Raw genomic sequence first — 20,959 nt, 5'->3', positions numbered from 1 at the left:
TCAGCAAAATAACAAAATGTAATTGGTCAATCGAACGAAAACTAAGCCAATGAAAACACTTAAAAAGTATATCACACACGTTTAAGATAAAAATATTTGTTATGGTTATATTACATGTGAAACAAGGTATGGCATGTGATAAAGTATACACAATTTTATGTGAAGGTTGGTAAAGTTTCACATTGGGTATTCTAAGAAATTGATGAATAATGAGAATTTCTGCCTGACTTGAGGATCAAACCCCATGTGTCTTGTTCTGAGAAAACTGGGCTTAATTCATGTGCGTAAAGTGTCGTTCCAGATTAGCCTGTGCAGTCCGCACAGGCGAATCAGGGACAACACTTTCCGCTTTTTTTTTTTTTTAGTTTTAAGGAAGTCCCTCCTTACCGAAAATCAAGTTTAGGCGGAGTGTCGTCCCTGATAAGCCTGTGCTGACTGCACAGGCTAATCTGGGACGACACTTATGCACATGAATTAAGCCCAGTTTTCTCAGAACAAGACACATAAGCAAAAGTTACCTTGCTACCACTACACCAAGTTAGGCTTTTGTATCTAATATGCAGTTAAAACCCTGTGTCGGTAATACATGTTGAACTTAATAAGAGATGAAAACTGATGCTAAATTACTATTACGATTCTGATTGATGATTATTAATAAGATAAAACAAAATAACACGGGGGCAACACAATTTTTATTTCTTATATACATGTATTTACACAAAAACATTAATATAAAACAAATATCTTTTCCTATGCACAAACAAGTTGACCAAAGGCCTGCGACTTTTATGCAGGTGGTGTTCACAAGGTTTCACAATATACTTGTAAGTACAACTGCCCCGATATCTGGGTGCCATTTTTTAAACAAACCTTTTCTTAATCAGCCAAGATATATACATTTTTTAATGTTCTGAGCAAATTTTTCGATTGGTGGGTAAATCATATCATTTCTTTAGTGTTCAAATGGTGTTTACAAATAATCCCCGCCTCATGGCTGCCATGATTTCCAACGGCAAGGAACCATTTCTCACTCGGAGACATAATAACGGCTTCAGAGAAAGTTTCATGAAGATTGCACAAACAAACATTACTACAAGAGTAATCACAAGTTTTTCCTTCAATTTTACCTTACTTGTGACCTAGAAAATGACCCATTTTTTAACTCCTGCAAGACATCGCAGAGACAAATGTTCAAATCAAGTTTCATGAAGATTTGACAATAAATTTGGCTTCTGAAATGTTAAATAGCTTTATCTTAATTTTGACATAATGACTGATTATTTTACCTCTATGATTAAGTTAGAAATTCAGCTAAGGAACAACTATTTTGACCAAGTTTCATGAACATTGGGTGATCAATGTGGCCTGTAGAGTGTTCATGAGGCAAATATTAAAACCACAACAGGCAATCCATGTTAGACATAAGGCAATCGTACAAATAACTGAACACAATTATGAAATTATACATTTGTAATTCACCCATCTAAAAAGTTTTCACAATTTTTTCTCTTCACACTAAAAACCGTTCAGTGTCATCATAAGAAGAACTTTCTTCTACTGGAATCCATTTCATGGCGCTGAAAAGAAAATTATTCAAGTGTAGGGTCATGTTTTGAGTAACTTCATATGTATATTTGCAGTATTGTCCAATTAGCTTGAACCAAACCATATCACAGTTGCTTTTTTGCATGTGGAAAAAACAATTTATCTATAATTATACTTCCCTTACAGAAGTAAGGAACATTTTCAAGTTTTGTACCCTTATTTGAATGTTTGACGGCACGATTCAATGTAATAAAGTGGGAATCAGTGGGACTTTTTCTACAAATATAATCTTAAATTGTATTTGTTTTCCATCCTGTAGCATTTAGAACTATTCCCATTTTGAGGGGAGAAAAACACTGGTCCTAAATCATATTTGTGCATTACAATACTATCATTTTTCAATATTTTTTATAGCAATATGAATAAAAGAAATAAACAGCTTATATTGCTTATTTCTTGGATTCATATTATTATTTTAAAACTGATAGTGTTGCATAACTCAGTTATTCTTAAAACAGAGTTAAGAGAAGTTTGGCTGTACCCTGTATGACTTTCCAAAAAATATGTTGACAGACAAGAACCATTGGCAAATGGAATGATGGGTGTTCATTGATCGTCTTAAGTAAATAATATTCCCGATTTCCCCTCACCAAGAACTGTTCTATCACTGACCTTGTGTACGAACTCATACTCCCCATACTTGGAGTCAAAGCTTCCCTTCTGTAGAGTGCGCAGCTTCAGAGTGAAGCGTGGCCCCAGCTCCTGTAGGCCAACCTTCTGGGCACTTCGGAATATGTACCTGAAAGGCAGCCATTCACAGAGGTACTCATTATTAAGAGATGGAATTGATAGTTCAAGTTAAAAGTTGTTCATTGTGTACTGGTAGATTCTTATCTGAATGAGAACTCTTTAATAAACCCAAAACTATGCAAGGCCATACAACTACTGGGAATTTTCTAATTAAAATGATGAAACATGAAATTGCTTTCGAAATGTTGGTTTTGATGTATAAAACAAGAGATGTGTTTGTCAAAAACACAATGCCCCCTTCTGAGCCGCTTTTAAGCAATATATTTGACCTTGAAGAATGACCTTGACCTTTCATCACTCAAAATGTACAGCTCCATGAGATACACATGCATGCCAAACATCAAGTTCCTATCTGAAGTGACATAGAAGTTATGAGCCTTTTTTCAAACCTAAATGCGAAACCTAAATGCAAAAAGTGACGGAAAGACAGACGGTCCGATCACTCTATGCCCTCCTTCGGGGGCATAAAAAGGAAAGGATAATATACAAAGTTTATGTAATATATCTTTATATTAAAAAAAATTCATGGTTTGTTTACTGTTCACTCTTCAATAAATATAGTAATACACGTGGGAGAAATTTATTGCCAGATTTTTTTCATAACAGTTCCAAAACTACCTCACGTATAGAAGTTCCGGGACTTCTGAAATTGCAGTGATGGAATTCAAGGAATTCCCAGTATATTTTCGGGAGTAAGTTTGAAGATAATTGGCAAAAGATAACTAACTTGAAAAATGATAACCTTAAATAGACTTCGACTTAAAACATTAATTTAATTAGGAACTAGTCAGGTTGCATGTCTTGCACTATCAATTCTAATTAAATAAATAATTTTTGGCAAATGTACTACAAAATTTGAGGCCAAGGAAGTTTCAGACTATCAGCTTTCAAGCATTTTAAAACCTGCCTTGCAGTTGGAACTTTTGTTTATTGCTATGCTTCATCATGTTTTACAGCAAGGATTACAAGTAGAATTTTAACTGTCTTAAGAAATGTTTTTTAACAACGTAAAATAGCTGGCTATTTACCTATGATGTCTGAAGAAGATAAAATCTCGTTGATTGTGGAAGGTGACCACACGTCGACCATGAAAATTGGGGTCATGTGGAAATATGGATGCCAGCATCCGACCCACCGAGTGACCAAGTCGTGTGTTGAAGTTGTTTAAGATCACCTCTGGCTTGTGGCCTGTTAACTCACCCGCGTTCTGAATGTATAAATTAACAAGAAATGTGTTTGTCGGAAACACTATGTCTCCTTCTGCGCCGCTTTGAAATTTATTTATTTTTACCTTTGACCTTGCAGGATGACCTTGACCTTCCACCACTCAAAATGTGCAGCTTCATGAGAACGCCGCTTTGAAAAAAATTCTTATTTTTTTACCTTTGACCTTGAAGGATGACCTTGACCTTGAAGGATGACCTTGACCTTAAACTTCTTCCACTCAAAATGTGCAGCTTCATGAGAACGCCGCTTTGAATTTTTTTATTTCTTTCGACCTTTGACCTTGAAGGATGACCTTGACCTTGAAGGATGACCTTGAACTTCCACCACTCAAAATGTGCAGCTTCAAGAGAACGCCGCTTTGATTTTTTTAAATTTTATTTTTTACCTTGAAGGATGACCTTGACTTTGAAGGTTGACCTTGACCTTGAACTTCCACCACTCAAAATGTGCAGCTTCATGAGAAGGCCGCTTTGAATCAATTTTTTTTATTGATCTTGAAGGATGACCTTAACCTTGAATTTCCACCACTCAAAATGTGCAGCTTCATGAGATACACATGCATGCCAAATATCAAGTTGCTATCTTCAATATTGAAAAATGTGTTTGTCAGAAACACTATGTCCCCTTCAGCGCCGCTTTGAATTTTTTTTTTTACCTTTGACCTTGGTATCTTCAATATTGCCAAAGTATTCATAAAATGAGCGATTTCGGCCACATATACCGTAAATTTGCAGCCATAAGTCGACCTAAAAACGCTGCCAAAATTGACTTTATAAGTCAACTCGACTTATGGATGAGGTACTAAATAAAAAAAATAAAAAAACATATTTCTGTACCGTTTTTGTAAAGTAATAAATCTCTGAAGCGGAGGAATGATGACTGTTTACGGAAAGGCCGACTCGTCTTTTACTTATATGTCCGCCGATAACAAAATATTCATGTTTACATTGGTTTTTAATTCATTAATCTTCGTAATAAGTCCAAATAAAAACATGTAAAAATAACTTCGAAAATATTAAACATTTGTGACATACGGTAAAGTGGTGAAAATTATACATGGCAATTTGTCTATTGATACATCGCCCGCTGTCTGCTAAGAACAATAGTAAATCGACTGCTGACACTTGTACCCATTTAAAGTTAATCCGTGTAAATACAAACTGTCAACAGTTGCAGGTGTCTTCATGCCACCAATTATCGTGTACTTGACCTCTGACCTTGGAGGATGACCTTGACCTTTCACCATTCTAAATGTGCGTCTCCATGAGATACACATGCATGCCAAATATCAAGTTGGTATCTTCAATATTGCCAAAGTATTCATAAAATGAGCGATTTTGGTCACATTTATTTTACCTCTGACCTTGAAGGTCCAATGAAGGATGACCTTGACCTTTCACCACTCAAAATGTCCGGCTCCATGAGATACACATGCATGCCAAATATCAAGTTGCTATCTTTAATATTGCAAAAGTATTCATAAAATGAGTGATTTTGGCCACATATATTTGACCTCTTGACATTGAAGGATGACCTTGACCTTTCACCACTCAAAATGTGCAGCTCCATGAGATACACATGCATGCCAAATATCAAGTTGCTATCTTGAATATTGAAAAGTTATTGCAAATGTTAAAGTTGGAGCAAACCAACACACAGACCAACGTACAGGGCAAAAACAATATGTCCCCCACTATAGTGGGTGGGGGACATAACAAAAACATTACTCTTAAAACATATTTACTCAGTATTGTATTCAACCTTCCATGCAAATATGGAGGTTTCACTCTTCCAATGTTGAAAATACTGCACCAGGGTATTTTTACTATAATATTTGCTTCAGGCAAAATTGTCCACAAATAGTATGCCCATTAGTATTGCACAACAAAATCAAGCAGTTTAATTCTGATCCTTAGAATAGACTTACAAATATTTAAACCAAACAATGGTGCAGGAATTATGAATCTTACTAAATCCTCATAAACTCGTCAATCATGTTGAAATTATAACGCCATAAAGTTCAGATTCTAAGTACCGGTATAAGAACAATTCACATAGGCTGCAGGCTGAATGTGCCATGCAACAATTTTTTGAATTTATTATATATTGATTATGGTAAAGCCTATGTTTAAGCTGAATTTTACAATTGATATTTTTATCAACCATCTTTATTGTCAGCTGTATTTGATGCAAACCAATCTACATTACTTGCATGTTAAATAACAATACCTTTATCTCGGTTGTAAGGCGGACATTGGACAATTTGAAATGGGCAGTTGGTCCATTTGGCAGATGTGTCAATACCAAACCATCTAGTGACTGGCTAAGGAAACATTTGATGCAATAATTGACATTTTATTCTATCCATTTCAACTGATAAATCATGATCAGAATTTCAATTAAATGTCTTATTTTCTTGAGGAATCTGAGACAAAAAAAGCAACAACAAAAAATGACATTGAAGCAAAAAAGTGCACAAGTCTATTTCTGATATTTTCAACTACCTAATGACACAATGTTTTTGGAATTTTATAGCTTCTCACTCCACTCTCTACATAGCATGTACATATGTGTATAAAACAACTCAATTCAAGTCCTTACCTAATGAACAACAAAATGCGTTGTAAATAAAATTCTGCTGATCAGTCAAGAACAAAATTATATTTGTTCTACACATGAAGAAGTTGAAAACAAAGGATACTGGGTGTTTTCTTGTCCTCATTAATCACTATCAGGTCTGTGTACTCCTTAGACAAGGCCTGCGGTATCACCTTCTTGAGATCCAGCCCTCTTCGGTACAGTAAGGTCGTGTTGGGTAAAAGCTTCTTGATCTCTTTACAGAATTTATTGGTTCGCTGAAAGTGAACAGAAAACATGCACCCTGTCTTACTGCCTAGTTACTATATGTTGAGAAAGACCTGGGATGAAATAGTATACAGATGCTTCTAAAACATACAATATGGAAAGTGAGACCAATCTTGTGACATTTTTTTATCATTGAATACAGGAACAATTATATTGAATTTCAACAGATTTTCACATTAGTTTTTTTACCAACCTAGAAGGCTAAAGGGGCAGGAGTGGGAAGGAGGGGAGGGAGGGGTGGGGAGTGGGAAGGAGGGGAGGGAGGGGTGGGGATCAGGCGGACAGAACCAAACTTAACAAGTAACAAGCAAAGCGCTACACTCAGCAGTACTGGTATATATTTTTGTGTGCAATAATTCAAACTTATTTGTGCACAACAAACTTGGAAGGAATTGCATGTACGCACAAAATATTCAGTTGTTATCAAGATTATTAGTTAAACTGGACCAAAATAATGCATCACTATTACTAGTCATTGTAACATCAATGAAAAAATCACTGCTTTTTGGTGATGAAAGTTGAGTGACATTAAAACTGTTTGCATGTGAATACAAAATAAAAGTGTTATTTTAATTATTTTGAAAGGCGTTATTGATAATTGTTCATAAATGTTAGTACTTAACCCATTTATGCCTAGCATCTAGAAAAAGGCCTTTGCAAACAGCGTAGACCCAGATGAGACGCCGCATGATGCGGCGTCTCATCAGGGTCTTCGCTGTTTGCTTAAAGGAATTTCTGTAAGAAAATTTTTAAATATAGAAGTAAATATACTAAACATCCCTGATTTTGGAAATAATTTGATCCAATTTAGAAGGATGGGAGAGTCCACTAGGCATAAATGGGTTAAACTATGCTTAATAGATGGACATACTGCTCCAGGTCGATCGCAGGTGGTAAGGAGAATTTTTGGAGTGGTCTCTCTGTTGAAGTATGTGGACATCTCGTCTTGGGCTTCATCTAACTGCACCTGTGACAGATAAATGGATGGATATATTGATAGATAGATAGGGGGCTGGTCCTATAAGTGGGTCTAAACATTTATATTAAAATGTTTTGAAGTTTGTTGAGAGTTAATCGTCATGAATACTGTTGTAAGGCAGCTGGAGATGATATAGCAGGGGTGTCAATTGGCCTAAATCTTAAATCCTGAAAATCATCCTAGAATTTGGGGGACGGAGTCAAAAGAGTTTTAATTGTTCATTAAATTATGTTTCCTTTGTAAACAATATGCCAAAGGTCAATCATTTGTGTTGAAGATGACATTTTGTGACAAGAATGCTTAAAATAACCAAAACAATCCTCTGTTTTATATCAATATCAAAAATTTTCCTTGAGGGCTTAAATCCTGAATTCAGGAATAATCCTGAAAATTGACACCTCTGTATAGGATTCACAGAAATTGTTAGATGTTTTATACCAGCTTACTCAAATTATGACAAATATATATCCAAATATATAGTTAAAATCTATGCATTTTACATTACAAAACTGTACGTCTTACAGTACCTCTTCATCCTCGGGACTGACCATGGTCTCATCAGGAACACGCATGCTCTCAATTGTCTTAGGGACCTGTTTCACCACCTGATCACAAAACAGCAAAGTATTTATCATAAAAGTATCCATTTATACTAAAGTGCTTAAAATAATCAACGCATGTAAACAAAAATGAGTTGAAATAATCATGCAATCACTTGCAACAATTGCTCAAGGTATTTAAGCCTTGATATTTTAAAATGCTAAGTGTTCATATTCTTTTATATAAGAAAGGAGAAATGATTTAACATCAATAATTGCAATAATATATACAGCCACAGAAACTACTGATTGTATTTATCTACCGGTAATATAAGGCCTCAACAGCAGAGTAGAACTTATCAAAAATAGTTTTTACGAAAGTACTCAATGTTTATTGGCATGAAAAATCATATAAATACCAGCTAGATAACAGTAACTTGAAAGTAGGCGGTGTATTTTAAAACCAGTCTTTGTTACCAACTAATACGACCAGTATTGGTAAGTGCCCTGAACCTTTTATAATTGGAATTTTACTTACTTTAACTCAAGTCTGACAAACTTTCTGTTTCAAAAAGACTGTAACTAATATTTGGTGTTTTTGAGCAGTACAATTGAACATTTTAGGAATAGGACAAACCTTTTCACCAGATTCTTTGGCTTCCTTCATTTTTCTTTTCTTTTCTTTTAGTTTTGTCTACAAATAGAAGACAGTGAAGCTATTAATACCATACTAGAAATCAACATGCCAGTACTTCAAATGGCACAATGTATTTAATGCTTTTGGAGGAGATTATCAGGATATCAGTGATTTACAAACTATAATTCACAGTTTAAAACAGTAAAAAAATAGTGTTGAAAACTACCAATAATTGTCAATGTTTTACTGTGAAATGACACAGATATAAATAAAATGTTATTACAGCATTAAATAAACACACAATTTTATTCATTCAAAATAATAGAAAAAAAATATTTTTCACCGAGGCTTGAAAAAAAATTTTTTTTTATCATAAATCATGAATGAAAAGAAAAAATATTTCAAAACCAGCAAATATCTTCTATAACATGCTTCAAAGATTATTGGCATACCGAAAAGCTGCCTTTGGCCAAATACATATACGCAAAAGAAATAATGCCAAGACAGAGAATCATACAATATAACTAAAAAACAGATGAACAGATATGACAATCAATAGCTTGTGCATAGTAACATATATTAAGGCCACAATTAAAATATTGTTGGTTTGCCCTTTACCGACCCTAAATTTTACAGGTGGGTAGGTAGGTTGGAAAATTATTTTATTTTATTTGAGAAATTATATTTTTAATACACTAATAGTCTATGAATATTTAAAACACTGTTATTAAAGCACTGTTGCAGTGTACGAAGCCATATGTAGCTTAACATTATCTTGTTTGCTGTTTCTTGCATATATTAATACCAAATGCATGCTTGTGTGTTATTACATCAAATATGTGTTCATTATATGATGGTAATTGCTCAAATGCATTTGTCATTATTTAACTGCCAGACAGCTTTTATTTTTAACTTAAACCTTTCCCTTAAATTGGGCTTAATTAGCATGCAACAAGCATTCAAGGAGTGTAGAAAGACAGCCCAAAGCCTTTAATGGAAAAATTCAGACATGGCGAAAGACTGTCACATTTTACAGGCCAGACTTGCCTACCAGGAGAAACAATTCACAGGCCAGTTGAAATTTTTACAGGCCTCAATTAAAAGTGTTTGACCGGTTAGTGCATAGTCTCGGCATGGCAAAGTAAATTCACATAAGGGCAAACTGAACATAAGCATTTGTTCATCTTGAATGCTCTGAGCTTTTATGAGTACATACGTACAGCTCAGAGGGTCAATAGCTGGGAGTTGTATTATTGCAACTAACATAAGCATGAAAACTTGATTTGGGGAAATAAATTAAGCGTGTTAGTTTCAGTTTGTGGATATATTAACGCTTTAAACATATATAATTGAGTGCTGTCGATGTATTTAGCTAAGAGACATTAATATATTAAATAAGTTTACCTTTAAATATTGATTTCAATAACATGCAGTTACAGTAAACTGTTTAGAGTGGCAAACATAATAAAGCAGAATATGCACATGAATCTGAATAAACACAGATCCACTTGCATATAAATCTAATCATGTTTGTCTTTTATTTTGCATTTTCGAACAATATTCCTGTAAATGTTAGATGTATTTTTCTTTGCAAGTAGACTGCATTTCAATTTTCAGACACTTGTTCTGTGACATTCAGTTCATACATTTCCAAAAAAAAGAGTTTTATTTGTATCTAAAACGTATGCTCCATCGTAGAATGACATGCTCTTTTCATTAATCCATACTAATTATATGATGTCCGTCATAAATTCGATAGTTATTTGTCCTCGCCGAGCATCGTTATTTCTTTTAATTGTCCGCCATCTTGGATCACGTGAAAAACATGAGTGCAACGAACATAAACTCGTATATGTCCGACTACTTTCGCGAACCAATAGTTAAGTATGATGTCCACTGGTATGATGTCGTTCGGCCATTTTCACGGAACACCGCCGATCGCGATGCTGTTTATAGACACTTGCATTACTGTCTATTCTGGGGCATATAAAATTCCAACCATCGGAGTGACCTAGATCAGTCAGGGGCGATAAGAATGGACAGGGATATAAATAGGCGCACAAATAAATATTGCAGTCGGCTCTTTTATGATTGGCGAAAAAAAACAAAAATAAAAAAATACGTTTTCAGAAATTGCAATAAAAAATTTTGGGTCGGGGGGTAAAAAGTGGGTCGGTGGGTAAAGGGCAAACAAACTTAATTTTAATTTAGGCCTAAAACTAGAGCTTTGTCACAGATATGACGTATACCACCACATGCTGCATTGACACAGAATATTTTGCATGCTGTCTTCACAAATGACAAGAGAAGCTAATTTATGGCGATTTTTAAGAATTATTATGCAATTATCATTTATGGCCATTTTGACCTTTGAACTCTTGAATTCTTTTGCATGACATGCCCTCCAATGACTGTGAACAAAATGAATGTACAGCATCATTTTCATACCTCACAATGAATGAAATAGTTATGACCCGTACAAGATCATTTATGGCCATATTTGACCTTTGAAATCAAAGGGTGACCTTGACCTTAGAGATATTGACGTAATTCTTTCCCATGGCACACCGTCCAATGATTGTGAACAAATGTACCCAGTGATTTTAAAATCTCACAATGAATGACATAGTTATGGCCCGAACAAGATCATTTATTGCCATTTTTGACCTTTGAACTCAAAGTGTGACCTCGACGTTGCAGATAGCGACGCAATTCTTTCCCATGACACACCGTCCAATGATGGTGAACAAATGTTCCAAATGAATTTAAAATCTCACAACAAACGGCATAGTTATGGCCCAGACAAGCTCATTTATGGCCAATTTTGACCTTTGAACTCAAAGTGTGATCTTGACCTTGGAGATATTGACGTAATTCTTTCGCGACACACCGTCCAATGGTGGTGAACAAATGTGCCAAATGATTTTAAAATCTCACAATGAACGACATAGTTATGGCCCGAACAAGCTCATTCATGGCCATTTTTTACCTTTGAACTCAGTGTGACCTTGACCTTGTAGGTATTGACGTAATCCTTTCCCGTGACACACTGTCCAATTATGGTGAACAGAACAAATGTTCCAAATAATTTTAAAATCTCACAATGAACGACTTAGTTAGGGCAAGGAAAAGCTCATTTATGGCCAATTTTGACATTTGAACTCAAAGTGTGACCTTGACCATGGAGATTTTTACACAATTCTTTCGCGTGACACATCATCCAATGATGGTGAACAAAAGTGCCAAATGATTTTAAAGTCTTACAATGAACAATACCAATGACCCACCGTTGTCTATGTGAACAAAAAGAATCAGCTGCAAAATGTCAGCAAGTGGCTCACCAGCCACGAAAAAAACTTCAAGCAAAAAAGGGCTAATTTCAGGAAAAAAAAAGTCATAATTTTGCTCAGGAAATAGCCCCAAAACGGGTGGCAGACGTTTCTCCCCCAAGACGTTTCCTCCCCAGACGTTTCCTCCCCAGACGTTTCACCCCCAAAATGGGGGTGAAACGTCTGCATAATATGTAAATGTATATTAGCAACAGTTATTTGTAATAAAGTGAAAATAAAGTATTAGTATTTTAATTGAGTGCATTTTATGTGTAAAAAATGATGTTAGTTGAGTCCTGACTAATTGAAATATTAATTAATGATTTTATATGGTTGTTTAGGGAAGCCTCTAACAAATTTAACAATTAAATAGATCTAATTATACTTGATTTTATAAGTGCCTTAAATTGTTCTTGCATTAATTAAGCTCATTGAAAAATTGAGTCAAATCAAAGCTTTGATGTTCTTTGATGGTCATTTTAAATGGAAAAGTATGTTACAAATTAAAATAATTATAACTTTTGTATTAATCAATTGAGTAAAAGCACACCTATGATGTTCTTTGATGGTCATTGATGGTCATTGTAAGTTGAATGGTATGCTACAAATTAAACAATTATAACTATTGTATAAATCAATTGAGTAAACAAACACCTTTTTTTTTTTGATGATCATTTTAAGTGGAATGGTATGTAACAAAGTAAAGAATTACTATTATTGAATTAATGAATTCATGTTGCTACAAACAAATCTATAATTTAAGTTTAATAAGATATTTTCCATTACTTGTTCATTAACAGTGATTGAATTTTTTTCATTTAAAGTGTATTTTTGCACGGCATGGACACAGTTTCATTTTATGAGGATTTTTTTTTAATTAATAAAAAATCCAGTTTTGAAGTAAAATCAATTTAAATAATGCTATTATAATCAGAAAATTTGAATACGGAAAAATGTTTATTATTTTAATAAAATATCTTTGTGCTTCTCGTGAAAATTTAACAAAATGTCACTTACGCTACTTTTTACATTCAGAAAATGACACGCGTTTGTTATGTCAATTTCGAAAATTGGATAAAAACATTATTTTTACCAAAAAGGTTGACTTAATATTTTATCAGTTGATGTATGTCACCTTAATAAACACAAAAATGGAAAAATGAAAAAAGTAAAAATGTATAAAAATGTCAGTTACATGACTTATTACATTCAGTAGGCGATATGTTTTAATTATAATTTGTAAAACTAGATAAATACAACATATAAAACTGCATATTATGCACTTTTGATAAAACACAATTTATTCCCAAATTGATGTCTTATTCCCAATTCACATAATGCAGTGTTATAATGAAGATAAGCCATAAGTTATGATTTTTAAGAATGAATAATAACTATAACATATTTTTTTTTTTTGAGTAAATAAAGTTGTTATATGACATTAAAATTATAATTTATTACAGCCAGTATTGAATTGTAGTTCTCAAAAATAATTTTGATAAATAACTATCAGTGTGTCATAGATCTTTATTAATACCATTTACCTTCCAATTTAAAAATTAATTTAATTTGAAGCCAAAAAAATGTGACAGCATTTTCATCATTTGGCTAATATTAAATAACAACCACACCTACCATTATACAAGATATTAGGCTCTTAGGGTGCAATAAACAAGCATTGATTAGATTAGCAAGTGTAGTACAACAGATAACAGCTAGATTATGGGTGCAATATATACAGGCCCTTTAATCAGCATTGATGAGATTAGGTGACAGGGGGATAAGATGAGATTAGCACATTATTATGCAAAAAAACGTTTTTAAATAGTTTATCACTGTATTAAATATTATTAATGAATAGATTTGATTTGACTTAATTTATAGTTTTATATATGGAACAGAACAGAACAGATAGTTTATTCATATAACTTGAACATTTACAGTTCATCGTTACATATACAAAACTGACAATATAATAAGCAATAAGCACATGCATAGTAATGCGAAAGTGACCAAACTAGTACATTAAAAGGTGTTATATATAATATACAATTAGTTTGTTTAACAGTATACACTTTTATGAAATATTTTATTATTCGTACATAGCGATTTATATATAATGGGTATCGCCCTAGTTCCCCGTACACAGCTGAATTAGCAGTACTCATTTTGACACCCAGTATTCGTTTCAAAAATCTTCTGTGAACTCTTCGCAATTAAAGAAATCTGACAACGTCCCCATATGTCTTACACATAATTTCACTTCATCATACATAGACCGAATAATTTTTAACAATCTACCGTTTATATCGCTCTTAATAAGCTTGTACCATAGTCCATTTCAATATATTGAATCATAACATTTCATAAGGTTGATATAGCAACAGTATAGTTTCTTTTTAGTACTAAATGTTTATCTATAAAAGCCTTTAGTAGGAAAATAGCATTCACAGTGCTATAATTGGTTTTGAATCCAAACTATGGTAGTCATAGATGCATCTGTTGTATTTCACAGTGACATCCAATCATTTTATTATATACATACATATAAATGCATGAAAAAAAATAAAATTGTTGACAATTATATAGTTTATTTATTTATCATATTTAACTGTTACAAGGAAAACAGTTTTGAAATTAATATAAATGTGATTTAACCATTTAATCAATTTACCAATTGACCCTATTTAATTGGATTAATTGGATTAAAAACAACAAACAACTACAGTTCCTCAACACTAATGATTTACATGCATTCCATTCACAGTTAAACCAAACAAATAATCAAACAAGCTGCTTCATGAATAAAGTTAATTGAAAACTTCATAAACAAAATAATTATTTTGATAATAAATCAAGAAAAAACTTCAACCAAACAATCATACATTTATTGGGGGGGAAACGTCTGCACTTAAACCAAAGTGGGGGAGAAACGTCTGGGGAGGAAACGTCTTGGGGGAGAAACGTCTAGGGGAGGAAACGTCTTGGGGGTGAAACGTCCGGAAACCCCCCAAAACGCACCACAGACAGTCTAGTCTCCAACAATTTTCCGTGGGAGCTACTAAGTTTTTTCCTTAGCGCCAACCTAGACCATACATGCCATACGTCCCGGATTGTCCGGGACAGTCCCGGAAATGAAGAACTTGTCCCGCTGTCCCAGAAATCTGTCAAATGTCCCGGTATTTACAAAATCCATATATACATGTACCTTATCTTAGGCTTAACTGCACCTCGAATCTGTGTGTATCTGCAGCGTCTCCATGACAATGCCTACCCGAATAGGCAGTCTACGTTACGTGTCAAAATCGATCAATTAACAGGGGTCCTGTTATCATATCGATTGTCTCACGTTAGCGGTTAAACCAAAAAGGTGGCATTGTTTAATGTGGTTGTTAATTGACTTTAATCTACTACGTTATTATTTCCCGCTGCGTAAGGGCAAATGATAGTTGTTCACACATATGAAGTCCAACATCGCTGAGTAAAAAGCAGTTATGTTCGCACGTTTAACCGACAAAGAAGTTGAGTAAAACAAGTGTGTAACTAATGCGTGACTGTCCGGATTTTAAGTTGACGATCTACCGGTACTGTTTTGTTGTATTTGTTTTATTGTGATTGGTTGTATGTATTGTGAATTGATTTGTGTTGACAATCTAACGGTACTGTATTGTTGTATTTTTTATTATATATATGTTATAAATAAATAACGGCGTATCAACAACTACGCGTTACACACCGGTCTTACAATAACGCAGTGACGTCACAATCTATGTTGAGAACGCTTACACTGAAAACACGTGGCTTGTATCTAGTAACGGAAGAAGTAATGTTTAATTTGACGGTAATAGATCAAGCGTATTTCGGATAGGCTTTCGAACTTTTGCAATTAACGATGCGGAACAAGAAAAAAAACGTACCAAAAATGCATATGTCTATAAATATCGCTACATTTTATACATGTCCCGGAAAATCGGCAAAAGTCCCGGACAATTTAACTCATTGTCCCGGAATTGGTCTGAAAAAATATGGCATGTATGCCTAGACACTGAATGCCATTTCACAGTATGAGTTGTTGTGTTTGATAATTTGTTAAAACTTCTTAACGAAAAATGAGAACACTAATGATATATCTTTGAACATTAAGTATTTCTTGGGTGATCAGCGTTTTGATCCGAATTTAAATTATTATCCGAATTATGTCAATTAACTAAACCACTAACAATTTGTTAACTCTATGAAAAACTAAATTTAAACCTTTTTCTTTTCTAGCTTCATTTTGCGGTACATTTCTTGGCGCATTTGTTTATTCTTTATAGCCGATATGTTAGGCTTTGGATGCAATTCTTCCCCATCACTCATGCTTTCTTGCTTTCTCGATGCCATCTTGAAAATGAGTGTTTATTATAAAAATATGTGCACATGATATACCTTCTTTAATCCTATTAATTCTTTTTTTTTTAAACAAACCTGTTGCTATTGTTTTATATTTAACGTAAAAAGGCTGAACTAATTAAAATTATGTGCATGATTTTAACTAGTCCCTTAAACTGAAAGTAGATATTTAATTTGTTACAGCTAAAAATAGATTATGTTACGCTAGAACTGATTGGTTAATGTTTTATTTTGGTCTGTTTTCATTGGCTGATATTTGACGTCTAGAACACTCGAGAAACTTCGAGCTTGACGGCGAAACTTCCGTTGAGCTTTAAATACCTGCAGGGCTTACGTAGATATTCAACATATTTCGACACGACTTAGAAATCAGTAGTAGATATTCCCATCGTGTGCAACTTGTAGTGTTTGTAGACAACGAACATGGGTAAGGATTATTACAAGACCTTGGGCGTCGCAAGGAATGCAACGCAAGATGAAATTAAAAAGGGCTACAGAAAAATGGCTCTGAAATACCACCCCGACAAAAACAAATCGCCGAACGCAGAAGATAAATTCAAGGAGATATCCGAAGCGTACGACGTGCTTAGTGACAAAGACAAGAAGGAGGTTTACGATAAGTATGGGGAGGAGGGCCTGAAAGCAGGGGGTGGTGGAGGTGGTGGCAGCAGCGGGCCATCATTCCACTACAGTTACCAGGGCGACCCTAGGGAAACTTTTAGAATGTTTTTCGGGGATGAAAACCCTTTCCAGAACTTCTTTGGTTTCAATCAAGGAATGGGAGGTGGGCCAGGATTCCGGACGCATTTTTCTGGAATGCCAGGCAGTCACGAAACCATGGAAACTGACGATGATCCTTTCGGATTTGGTGGTAGAAGTTTCAGTTATGGACAGGGTGCACCAAACAGGAAGCAACAGGATAATGCAGTTGTGCGTGACTTGCAAGTGTCATTGGAAGACATTCATCAAGGGTGCACGAAAAAATTGAAGATTACCCGAAAAGTGTTAAATCCTGATGGACGCTCGACTAGAAACGAGGATAAAATATTGACTATTGATATAAAGCCAGGATGGAAAGCTGGTACAAAAATTACTTTCCCCAAAGAGGGAGACCAGACACCAAATAACGTGCCGGCTGACATAGTTTTTGTGATAAAGGACAAACCACACACAACTTTCACACGAGATGGAAGCGACATCAAATACAAGGCAAAAATATCACTAAAACAGGTAAGTTTGTATAAGTAATAGGTGCTTCTATTATATGTTTCCTTACCCCTGTTTTATGTTTCCTTAACCCTGTTAAAATGAACGTGGTAAAAATGTATTTAACATTAGTAAAACAGATATATGTTAATATACACATGATATTTTAACTGTTTAAACGCCTTCTTGGTTTTCTTACACTTCATGAAGCAGTTTTTATGGGGAAAACAATGATCCTTTAACATTTTTAAACTCTTTTAGGCACTTTGCGGAACAACTTTGCAAGTACCAACCATAGATGGGCGCAAAATACCTCTTCGACTGAACGAAATCATCAAGCCAAATTCGGTGAAGCGTATACAAGGAGAAGGTCTACCTCAGCCTAAGCAGACAACAAGACGAGGGGACTTGATTGTAGAATTTGATATTGCATTTCCAAGCAAAATGACTTCCAGTGCTAAGGAGATTCTGTCAGACTGTTTGCCAGATTCATGAGGGATCTTAACATCATCAACCTCTTGTTTTTAAGTTTTTTTCAAAGTGTCATTTATTATTTGTCTTGTGTTAGATTGAATTCACTCCATAATTTTTCATTGTGAATAGCAACATTTAAATACTTGTTGAGTACAGTTTTAGAAAAGGAAGTTCCAGAAACGAACTGACATTGGAGAAAAACTGCGCACTGTAGAACCTAATAGCTTTTCATTTGTATTGCCATAAAAGTGTATGATTGAATAATTTTTTGTTCAGGTTATGAGGATCTGCATTATGATATTATTAGACTGAACTAGGCTGGAGATTTGCATCTGCGACAAGTTTTACAGCATCATGCTGTAACAAGATGCTGACATCTCAGTCTATGAATCTGGCTTTTAGTTGTATCTTTCGTGTACCTGGTTGTGAACATAGTAATTTGTTACAATATAACATGAAAGCCAGAGATTTCGTACAACACATTCTTTTCTGTACAAATGTCTCTAGTAAAGTCTAACTCCAGACATTCCTAAGACAATTGTATGGTTACGATGTATAAATATAATTGTTTTAAGGGTGAAAGTAAAAATCTGTAAATTGGGCATTCAATTTAACTTAATGTTGTGTTGTCCCTAAGTACTAAATCAGGGAAAATCCGACCCCCACAAAACCTTCTATTTGCATGTATTTAATGAGCACTTATTTTTTTACTTGTTCATGTATGTGTCAGGTTTTTTCAAATAATGCGGGGAATCTCTTGGGTCAGATTATGAAATGGGCATGACAAGCAATTGAACTGTCATGTTATTTCAGTTTGCAATACCTAACCCAGTAGATGATCTAATACCATCATGTATTAATCATTACTTTTAATGTAATTTTGAGTTATTTATGTGGACTTGGTCTCATAAGGGTCATTAAATTATATGTTAATGCCTAAATGGTAAATTGTCCATTTGAAGCATTTGATTTATTACTATTCTGTAAGATCAACATGTTATTTTATATGTTGGCAATTAGGGCTGTCACGATTCACCGGTATACCGGTATATCGCGGTGCATGTCGTGAAAAAAATCGCACCGCGGTACGGCGTTGCCGCACCGGTTTTTTTAATATTATTATATTAGCACATATATAAATACATTACATAATTATTTTGATATAGATATCGTTTTGAAAATTGTAGAAGCGGTTCAAAAGGGCTAAATAAATAATCCGTTAATATCCAGGTCAAGCAAGCGCTTCCACTTGTAGATGTTTAACTTTCACGTTTAAAATACGGCGATGTATGGGTCCATACCTTTTTTGGAATTAGGGACAGATTTCCTTTGCAAATAAGTTCATAATTATCCAAAAGATGTTTATTTTATTTCTTATTTTCTTTCTTTAGTATATCGATCGTTCAAAGCATGGCACTTCCGAATCATGTTATCTTAAGATTCTGAAAGTCGAGGAAGAGTCAGAACGCTACGGATTTTCAATACTGGGCCCGCTGACTCCGCATTTTGAACATGCCCTTGAAGTGTTCGATGTACACAGATCGTAGTCACAGCTATTGTAAACAACATGGCGGACATTTGAGAAAAAGACGCGAACAATAACAATGACTACTTCTATCAAGTTTATTACAGTTTCTTTTACAGTTTCTAGTCATACTATGATACCAGTGTTTTCTGATTATTGAGTTTAATAAAGTTTGTAAAACTTGTTATTCTGCTGTTTTCTTCACAGATACATATTCTGTAAAATATCGCGGTACGTACCGCGATACAGTGTTGCCGTACCACGATATACCGCGGTACGCTCACGGCGTATCGTGACAGCCCTATTGGCAATGTGGCTCATGTAATATTGATTATTATTTTGTGTATATCATGAATGGCTCAATAATACACATTGTCAAACCCTTCTAAAAATACCAATCTCCCATTGAGCCAGATTTTTGTTTATAATTTTTGTTTGATGTCTTTGTAATGCAAACGTGACATCAAAACCAGTAGAAACCAGTAGCGTACTTTAATTTTGTTTATGTCAACTGAACAATATTTAAGGCGTTATTAAGTATTTAAATACTCCTCAATGTAAAATACAGGAACAATTGTTTTATTGTGATGAATAATACGTTTTGAGCCATTTTTAATTGGGAGTGTTATGGACTCCTGGTTGGAATGTGTAATTTATTTGTCAATGATTTTTCTCGCATTTAAATAGAATTATTAGACTTTATCTCACTGCCATATTTAGTGTATTTATAGGAAAGGCATCTTAACATTTGGGATTGATATATTGTTTATAAATGTAAGCATTTTAGCTCACCATGTTGTTGGCTTTATGAAAATGTGCCTCCATTCATCAGCTTTGTTGATGTGAAATATGTGGGTTGTTTTCATGAAGATTGAAATAAAATATATTTTATTACAAATTGTTTATTGTACTGTTAATGTACATGAAGTTGTTACCGGTATGTCCCCCCGGTAGGGTTGCATGTAGCAGTTGAACTGTCCGTCAGTCTGTGCGTCCGTCCGAAAACTGATACATTGGTCATAACTTTTGCAATATTGAAGATAGCAACTTGATTTTTGGCATGCATGTGTATCTCATGAACTGCACATTTTTAGTGGTGAAAGGTCAAGGTCATCCTTAAAGGTCAAAAGTCAAAAAATACAATCCAAGGGAAGTAATACTGAGATAATTTTTAAACCTGCCAAATGATATATTTTAATTTTATTTCAAAGCAGCCCAAAAGGGGCATTGTGTTTCTGACAAACACATCTCTTGTTTGTTATATTTACATGGTAAACAAGACATTTGCCGGAAATACTATTCATGGTCAAGCTAGAGGTGATATTTTAAGGTTTTGAAATTGGGATGTGTAGGTAGGTAAATTGAAATGGATTGATTTCGAGCCAATGTTCTTCAAGCAAATGGTTCTTATGCGACCTGGTTTATTTATGC

General features: G+C 34.3%; 2 protein-coding genes across 2 annotated transcripts; one reads left to right on the top strand and one right to left on the bottom strand.

Moving 5' to 3' along the window:
- Positions 1-673: 673 nt before the first annotated feature.
- LOC127861620 (ribosome production factor 1-like) lies at positions 674-16,381 on the bottom strand. The gene is made up of 9 exons (XM_052400278.1): positions 16,186-16,381; positions 8,603-8,659; positions 7,954-8,031; positions 7,319-7,414; positions 6,284-6,437; positions 5,812-5,894; positions 3,384-3,562; positions 2,218-2,344; positions 674-1,577 (listed from the first exon to the last, which is right to left on the bottom strand). Exons 1-9 carry the CDS (start codon positions 16,312-16,314, stop codon positions 1,536-1,538), a joined length of 945 nt encoding a protein of 314 aa, XP_052256238.1. The 5' UTR covers positions 16,315-16,381; the 3' UTR covers positions 674-1,535.
- Positions 16,382-16,584: 203 nt separating this feature from the next.
- LOC127861618 (dnaJ homolog subfamily B member 5-like) lies at positions 16,585-20,426 on the top strand. Its single transcript, XM_052400276.1, has 2 exons — positions 16,585-17,553; positions 17,791-20,426. Exons 1-2 carry the CDS (start codon positions 16,747-16,749, stop codon positions 18,022-18,024), a joined length of 1,041 nt encoding a protein of 346 aa, XP_052256236.1. The 5' UTR covers positions 16,585-16,746; the 3' UTR covers positions 18,025-20,426.
- Positions 20,427-20,959: the final 533 nt, after the last annotated feature.

The sequence above is a fragment of the Dreissena polymorpha genome, chromosome 16 (assembly GCF_020536995.1).
Source record: "Dreissena polymorpha isolate Duluth1 chromosome 16, UMN_Dpol_1.0, whole genome shotgun sequence".
NCBI lineage: Eukaryota > Metazoa > Mollusca > Bivalvia > Myida > Dreissenidae > Dreissena > Dreissena polymorpha.
The sequence above is the reverse complement of the archived record's forward strand: the minus strand, read 5'-3'. Positions and strand labels throughout refer to the sequence as shown.